General features: G+C 34.7%; 1 protein-coding gene across 2 annotated transcripts; it reads left to right on the top strand.

Moving 5' to 3' along the window:
• The first annotated feature begins 386 nt into the window (after positions 1-386).
• Positions 387-3892, top strand: GBF1 (G-box binding factor 1). Of its 2 annotated transcripts, none has more exons than XM_078985456.1 (11): positions 387-788; positions 1380-1558; positions 1648-1734; positions 1821-1910; positions 2004-2185; positions 2291-2345; positions 2456-2504; positions 2622-2809; positions 3192-3269; positions 3354-3479; positions 3563-3892. In XM_078985456.1, the coding sequence occupies exons 2-11, from the start codon at positions 1457-1459 to the stop codon at positions 3623-3625; spliced, it is 1020 nt and encodes a 339-aa protein (XP_078841582.1). In that variant the 5' UTR covers positions 387-788; positions 1380-1456; the 3' UTR covers positions 3626-3892. The 2 variants fall into 2 exon arrangements, with proteins under 2 accessions (XP_078841582.1, XP_078841581.1); XM_078985455.1 differs by having other exon boundaries at positions 388-788; positions 3189-3269.
• Positions 3893-7645: the final 3753 nt, after the last annotated feature.

The following is a 7645-nucleotide window of genomic DNA, read 5'->3' as shown; positions in this document are numbered from 1 at the left end:
AAAATTTGAAAAAAAATTTACATAAAATGTATAAAATACTTACAGTATAATTATATTATAGATTGTTGTCGTATTGTTTTATTTTTTTCATAATTTTTTTTTTGATTAAAACAAAAAGAGTAAAGCATGAGATAATTTTAATCTATTTTATGATTTTGCATTGCAAATTTCATGACAACTTTTGAAAGCCTTTTAATTTTTACTTAAATCTTAAAAAAGTAATAATAATAATTAGCAATGTTTTTCTAAATTAAAAGATTTAAAAATAAAACATTAAGAATATGGCGTGAAATGCAAATAAGCTTAAATGAGGGGAAGTAAATGCTAATATCTCTAAAATAGATTATCCTTTTTAATACTTTAAAAGTTCCCAGTCATCAACAAAACGTAATTGCCTTGTCATGCCTCTCTATCCACTCCCCTTTTAACAGCTGGATCCCTCCTCACCCTCACATGTCATCCCTCTAACCCTACCCTCAACCACCGCACTGCCATTCTCTCACGGTGGTCTCTCCCTCCTCCCCGGCCTCCGCCTCCGCCTCCGCTTCTCCCCTACGCATCAAGCAGTCTGTAAGCAAGTAAACGACCTGTCTCCTTTTGGCTACTTTCGAATTTCAGAGTTGTTTTTTTCGATATACCAAATAGAAGAGGGAATCCTTCTTTCTCAAATCTCAGCTGTTGAATTTCTTCCAAAGCTCCGGAATTTTGTATTAAAAGCTGCCATGTTTACTGGATTTGCTGGATCCTAGTCGGATTAGCATCTCTTCCGAAGCCGGCGGCTGAAACAAGTCAGTCTCTCTCCTCTCTCTAAATTTAAGCTTCCTCTATATTCGCATGTCGACACGCATAAAAACACAAACATCCCGATTAGTTTTCGGGTAATTATGTATCTTATCAAGAATAAACAAATACTCGCGATTGTTTTACACTTTTTGTCAACAATTGTTTAAATTAAGAAGCCAGATCTGATAATAATTTGGGGCTTTTCCTTGAAATCGCCCAGACTATTTGTTCTTCAGTTTTTTTTGTATTTTTTTTTTGGTTGAGGCTGCAACCTGCAAGTGTAAGTAGGGTTTTGGGCTCTTACATGACATGTGTAGACTTTAAGACAAAGAGAATGAAATCATTTTATGTGAATATTCTGTTTCCCCTATTTTTGGTAAAAAATAACAGGAATTATGCAGTCTGAAAGGGAACGATTTTGTAGTTGATGGAAGGAAATTGCAGTATAGAAAGCTTAATTCCATATTTGTTAAGATAAATCACAGTTATGAACTTATGATTGCTGCATAGGAATTGCTGTATGGATTACAAATCATTAAACACCTTTCATTAATACCTAACCTCAACAAATCTTTAATCTCTCAATGTTCTTGTAGATAATATTTCAAGGAAACACAGTTACACACAAATCTAACTTTCAGACTCTGCGTATTGAGTTTTTCCCTGTAAATTCATGGGGGCTGGAGAAGATAACTCACCTGCTAAGCATTCCAAACCTGCTCCAACTCAGGAAACACCTCCACCTTCATATGCTGACTGGTCAAACTCAATGCAGGCATGATTTATATATTTGGTTTGAATTTTTTAAACTTTTTGTTACAAGATTCTTATTGTGGCTTTGCAATTTGTAATTTTCATGTTTAGGCTTATTATGGTGCTGGGGGAACTCCACCTTTTTTTGCTTCAACTGTTGCTTCTCCAACTCCTCATCCCTACATGTGGGGAGGCCAGGTGATGATGATGATGTGGCAAAATTCAAAGATCTTATTGGATTCTTCTAGATATTAATATTTGGAAAATGTTTTGATTTATTTCAGCATCCTATGATGTCACCATATGGAACTCCAGTTCCATATCCAGCTTTATATCCACCAGCTGGAGTTTATGCTCATCCTAATATGCCTATGGTATTCATAATTTCTTTTTTCTTTTTATTTTTTATTTTTTTGCCTTTTAATCTTTTATGTGTTATTTATGATTATTGATTTTTGTTCTTACAGACTCCAACTACTGCTCCACCAAACACAGAAATGGAAGCAAAGGCGTATGAAGGCAAAGAAAGGTCAACTACTACTAATAAAAAGTCAAAGGGTATTTCTGGAAATGGAAATGTTGGTGTTAGAACTGGAGAGAGTGGAAAAGCAGCATCAAGTTCAGGGAATGATGGAGGTGCCACCCAAAGGTTTTTTAATTTTCTATTTTTTTTTTATTCGAAGTTTTCATTTGTTATGCCAAAAATACCCTTGGTTTTTAAATTATTGTAATTTTTGAAATTTGAACTAAACAGTGCTGATAGTGGAAGCGATGGTTCTTCAGATGGAAGTGATGAAAATGACCAAAATGTACATATCTCAGAAACTCTTAATAATTTTTTTTTTTGTTTTAAATAAGAATTTATTTTTTATGAAGGTATGATAATTATAATTATTAATTAATACACAAATATATACAGGAATTTTCTGGAGGCAAGAAAGGAAGCTTCAATCAGATGCTTGCAGATGGTAATTCCGTAATTCTACACATTTTCACTTCCATTTATATAAATAATTAAATTCAAAACAAAATTACTTTTTTTTTTTTAATAATAAGTTAATACGAAAGTATGTTGCTATTTTCAGCAAATGCACAGAATAACAATATACAGACACCGGTTCCCGGGAATCCTGTAGCTTCAATTCCAGGCACCAATCTAAACATGGGAATGGATTTGTGGAATCCGGCCGCCGGAAACACCGCCATCAAAATGCGACCCGGTGTGTCTCGTGGGGTGGTGCCGCCTCCCATGATGCCTGATCAGTGGGTTCAGGTGTGAATAAATGAATTTCCTTTTCTTGTTATAAGATAGCCTAAATTACACAAATGGTCCCTATGGTTTTGGATAATTTGCACGTTTGGTCCCTAACTTAAAGGTCCCTACTGTTTAAAAAATAAATTAAAAAATCAAGGGTAAAATAGTCATTTTAGGTAAGACAGGGACAAGCATGCAACAAAAACAAAAACAAAGAGTAGGGACGTTCCGAGTTAAAAAAAAAAAAAAGTTAGGAACCAAACATGCAAATTACCCACAACCATAGGGAGCTTTTGGGTTAAAAAAATATAAGTTGGGGACCAAACGTAAAAATTATGCAAAACCATTATAAAAATATTAATTAATGAATTTATGATTTTATGACTTATGACATCAGCAGGACGAGCGTGAACTGAAGAGACAAAAGAGGAAGCAGTCTAACCGTGAGTCAGCCAGGAGATCAAGATTGCGTAAACAGGTATCAAAATGACAAAATCTAATTCCAACGCCGGAATCAGCGATTCCATTCCGTTTTTCTTTTCTGATTCCGTTGTTTGGACAGGCGGAATGCGAAGAGTTACAGACGAGAGTTGAGGCGCTGACCAGTGAAAATCATACGCTTAGAGATGAGCTTCAGAGGCTCTCTGAAGAATGTCAGAAGCTTACTTCTGAAAATAATTCCATAAAGGTTTTTTTTTTTTTTTTTTTCATTATTAGTTTAACAAATAAAAAATAAATAAATAAGATGATTTACTGTTTGACTTTGACCAGGATGAGTTGACCAGGTTTTGTGGACCAGAGGCAGTGTCGAAGCTTGATGAAGGAAACAGTTGAGAAAGAGAGAGATATAGCGGAAAAAAGTTAGTGATAAAAGTTATAAAATTAGGACTAAATCTTTTCAACTGACGTGAGAGACTAATATGTTGTGTTTTTTCTACTTTTCTTCATATACATGTAACTGTAAGTTGTAATTTTTTTAAAAAAATTTATAAGTTACTGTTTTATATCTCGTTCATTCATACTTCAAACAGACGTAGAAAGCTTGATGTACAAGTATTATGTGGTTGAATGTTGTAATGGAACAGATGGGGTTTAATTTCAGTTCTTTTGATATGATTTTTTGCATAAAAAAAGTGTACAAAAATTATGCAAACAACTAGAGGTGTACATATGCATTATATTAGACTAAAATGAAAAATGTTTTTCAAAAGACTAGTTATATAAATTGGTCATGATGTAGGTCAATGTTTCTTGTGTGGAAGTTGATGTTAAATTAATATGGAAAAACGAGGTATTGAAGTTGATTTTTTGTTGTGTTAGCTTCAAAACATGAAATATATATCACCTCGCTCTATTGGAAATTTGGAAGTTTAGACTTCGGAGACGATATGACGTTTTTAATTGTATTGTTTTAAACTGTTTGTACATCTTTTTTTGTTCACCAAACTTATTTTTAGTACATCAAACTTATAACATAGGCGGATTTGATATAGAACCCTCATGCTCATCAAAAAAATTCAGGAGTCGGAAAAATTTTGTTTATGTTGCGGTGATATCCCGGAAAATAATTTGGGCTACCATAAAATATTTTTTAAGTTATTTCTAAATTGTAAATGCAAAGACAAACTAATCCAAACTTGTTAAGCTCAATTGACCAATCGCCGAAAACAAAATTAATTTAATGATATACAAAATTTAGCCCAATATTTATGAAAAATCAGACATTTGCAACTCGGCAAACTAATCGACGATCTCCCAACTCCACTGCAACTCACGTCTCACACATGCTGTTGCCATCGGCCTCCCTTCTTTCTTTCTGTTGGCGATTTGCATGCTGCCGTGGATTTTTTCGGCGAAATCCTCCGGTGGGGAGTGATTAGTGATCAGTGCAAAATGAAACATGTAAGTACAAAAAAAAAAAAAACTCGATCCTATTATATATTTTTAGGTTAATTGAAATTTATTTTTTATGCATTGTGTTGAAAATTTTCAACATGAAGGGAATTGCGAACTTCTCTCGTTTGTTTGTGGAAACTAGAAAGCATCTCTCTTTCCCTTTGGTTTATAGATTATTAAAACTAACTTTGGTTTTGTCCGTCGCAACCACAACCGTTGAATAGTGTTTTTCTACAATGAAGTTATTGAAGACCGATTTGCATAATAGAATAGGTGACAATTTTATGAATGATTACTTGTGAATGATAAGACTGCTTACTTGCTTTCGTAAAATGAAAGAGCGAAAATGTGAACTTTAAAACGTAACTTTGTCATGAAAGTTGAACTTTATGCCTAATGAAATACCTGTTTTTTTTATTATTTTTATTATTTTATAAATTGTATATTACATGATTTTTTTTGAGATACCCCTTTACTTTGAGTCTGCCTCCTTCACTGACTTAAAACCAATTTTTGTTCATTAAGTCGACACCATAGAATGCAACGAACAAATCTACCATAACCATATCTCTTTCATCACAAACAAACACCAAACGCACAAACGACTCCCCTTTAGGCACCACCACCAGCCATATATGGGGTGATAATTCTCGACATGATTCAAAATAGACACGAACCTCATACGCAAATAAAAGGGTTTAAGTAAGAGCTTTCAACTGATTCTACTAAACAGGTTGACAAGACACGACACACAAATTAAAAGAGTAATGTTAGGGTCCAAACTTTCAACACGAAAATGTTGTGTTTATTTATATGCAACTTCTTTTAATCTTTTAGGTGAATTTGACATGCCCAAAACCAATTGAAAAAGAAAATTTTTGTTTGAGTCGTTTTATCATTTGAAAACCACTAAATTAGCAGTCTCAATCAATACTTATTTTTTAATTTTTCAATTTTTAATTAGTATCTCATACTCCATAATTTCACTGGCCAACTTTCCCTTATTGTATTTTGTCTATCCGTCTCCCATACTACTACTCCTTTATTTTTTCATTTTTTCTCTACTTCTCAAACTCCTACTCTTTCTAATTATTTAGTGTTGCAATCTAGTACAACAAGACATATTTACAAGGTATAAACCTTAAACATGCCAACATGATACGACAATAAACGAGTTGACACGACATAGTAATTGAATCGGTCGGGTTAGGGTCAAGCTACCTCTACCCATTTAAGTTTTAACTTGATACGGACATGACACACCATGTTAGTGTGTGTGTGAGTGTCTAAATGTTTTGTTTATACAAACAACATCATTATTTTTATGTGATATAAATCACACAAAAATATTATTACAACTCTACTACTTACAGTATGGAGAATCTGCTTTGAAGGGTTGCATAGCGCATAGGGTTGTTGGATTTCAGAACGGCTTAATTACTATAATATTATTTTCCGGGTGCGACCTAATGAACATTCTGTATGCTATTTATCTTTGTGATTATTGCATGTGTTATGTGTTTACGTGTTTATTTGTTATATGTATACAAGCGGGGCCCGATGACTGACAGATCTGTATACCAAGCGGGGCTAGATGCCGGATGGGGCCCATTATGTGTTTATTATGTATGGTACGTGGAATTTTTGGGAACTCACTAAGTTTTGTGCTTACAGTTTTTAATTATATTTTAGGTACTTCTGGTTCGAATGGGAAGAGCCCAGAATGATTACAGTGCACACCACCTCATTTGGCATTTTATGATTACTCTAATACACTTTATTCCACCATGGTTTTATGATGATGTTTTGGATAATAGTTTTATTAATTTAAAATAAAAAAATTTTGGTCTTAATTTTAGGACGTTACGTATATTTCTATTAAATTTTGAAATATAAAAATACATTGTGTATTTTCTCTATTCTCTTATTCTCTTTTTTTTTTCCTATGTTAAACTCTGGATCACAACATAAACTTGGGTATGGTTTATTAGGTTTAATAATAATAATAATAATAATAATAATAATAATAATAATAATAATAATAATAGTTTCATTTAAATACATATGGATGCCATATCAGCATCATGTTTGTAAGTCAAAGTGTAACATCCCGGAATCGCAAGAGTAGAGTTGAAGGGCTAAAAGTGTAAGTTTTAGAGGATGACTCGGCGAGTCCATGGATGGACTCGACGAGTCAGGTCGCGGTCATGGTCGCGTGTCAAGTGGCCTACTTGGCGAGTCCCAAGGATGGACTCGGCGAGTAGGTACTGTATGGAGAAAACCCTAATTTTCGGGGTTGAGCCCTATATAAAGAGCATTATACCCCTCCACAGCCTCCCTTATCCCCCCTTGAGTTCCAGAAACCCTAAATTCGTGGAGAGATCATTTGTGGAGCAAATTAGAGCTTGGAGAGGTGTTGTTTGAAGAGATCTTGAAGGAGAAGTGGCTTGGATCAAAGGGCTTTGCTTGGATTCGAGTTGGCTGCTATTGAGGCATCTTTTGGAGGTAATATCTTCGTCCTTAGGCTGTGCATTCCTAGTTTCATCATTTTGGGGTTTGTGGGGAGTATGTCTTGGAATGTTTTGGAGTTTGGAGGATAGATCTGAGGTTGCTACCTCAGATCTGGAATATTGAAGGCCTAGAGTGCATTAAAGTTCCTGTGTTTGAGTGCTTAGTGAAGCCACCATGTCCCAAACCTTGGTTTTAAGGTGAATATGGCTTAGATCTCGTTAGATTCACGTAAAGTTTGCCACTTTATGTGATGGATGGATTGTAGGAGGTTGGATCTATGTTTTGGATCAATTGCATGGCCTGAGATGCTTCTGTATGGATTCAGATAGGTGGTACTCGACGAGTCACATGGGTGGACTCGACGAGTTGCTTGAAGATGGCCTGGGACTCGACGAGTTGGAAGAACAACTCGGCGAGTAGGTTGAAGATGGCCTTGGACTCGACGAG

Source organism: Lactuca saligna, chromosome 3 (genome assembly GCF_052625555.1).
Source record: "Lactuca saligna cultivar CGN05327 chromosome 3, ASM5262555v1, whole genome shotgun sequence".
Classification (NCBI taxonomy): Eukaryota; Viridiplantae; Streptophyta; class Magnoliopsida; order Asterales; family Asteraceae; genus Lactuca; species Lactuca saligna.
The sequence above is the reverse complement of the archived record's forward strand: the minus strand, read 5'-3'. Positions and strand labels throughout refer to the sequence as shown.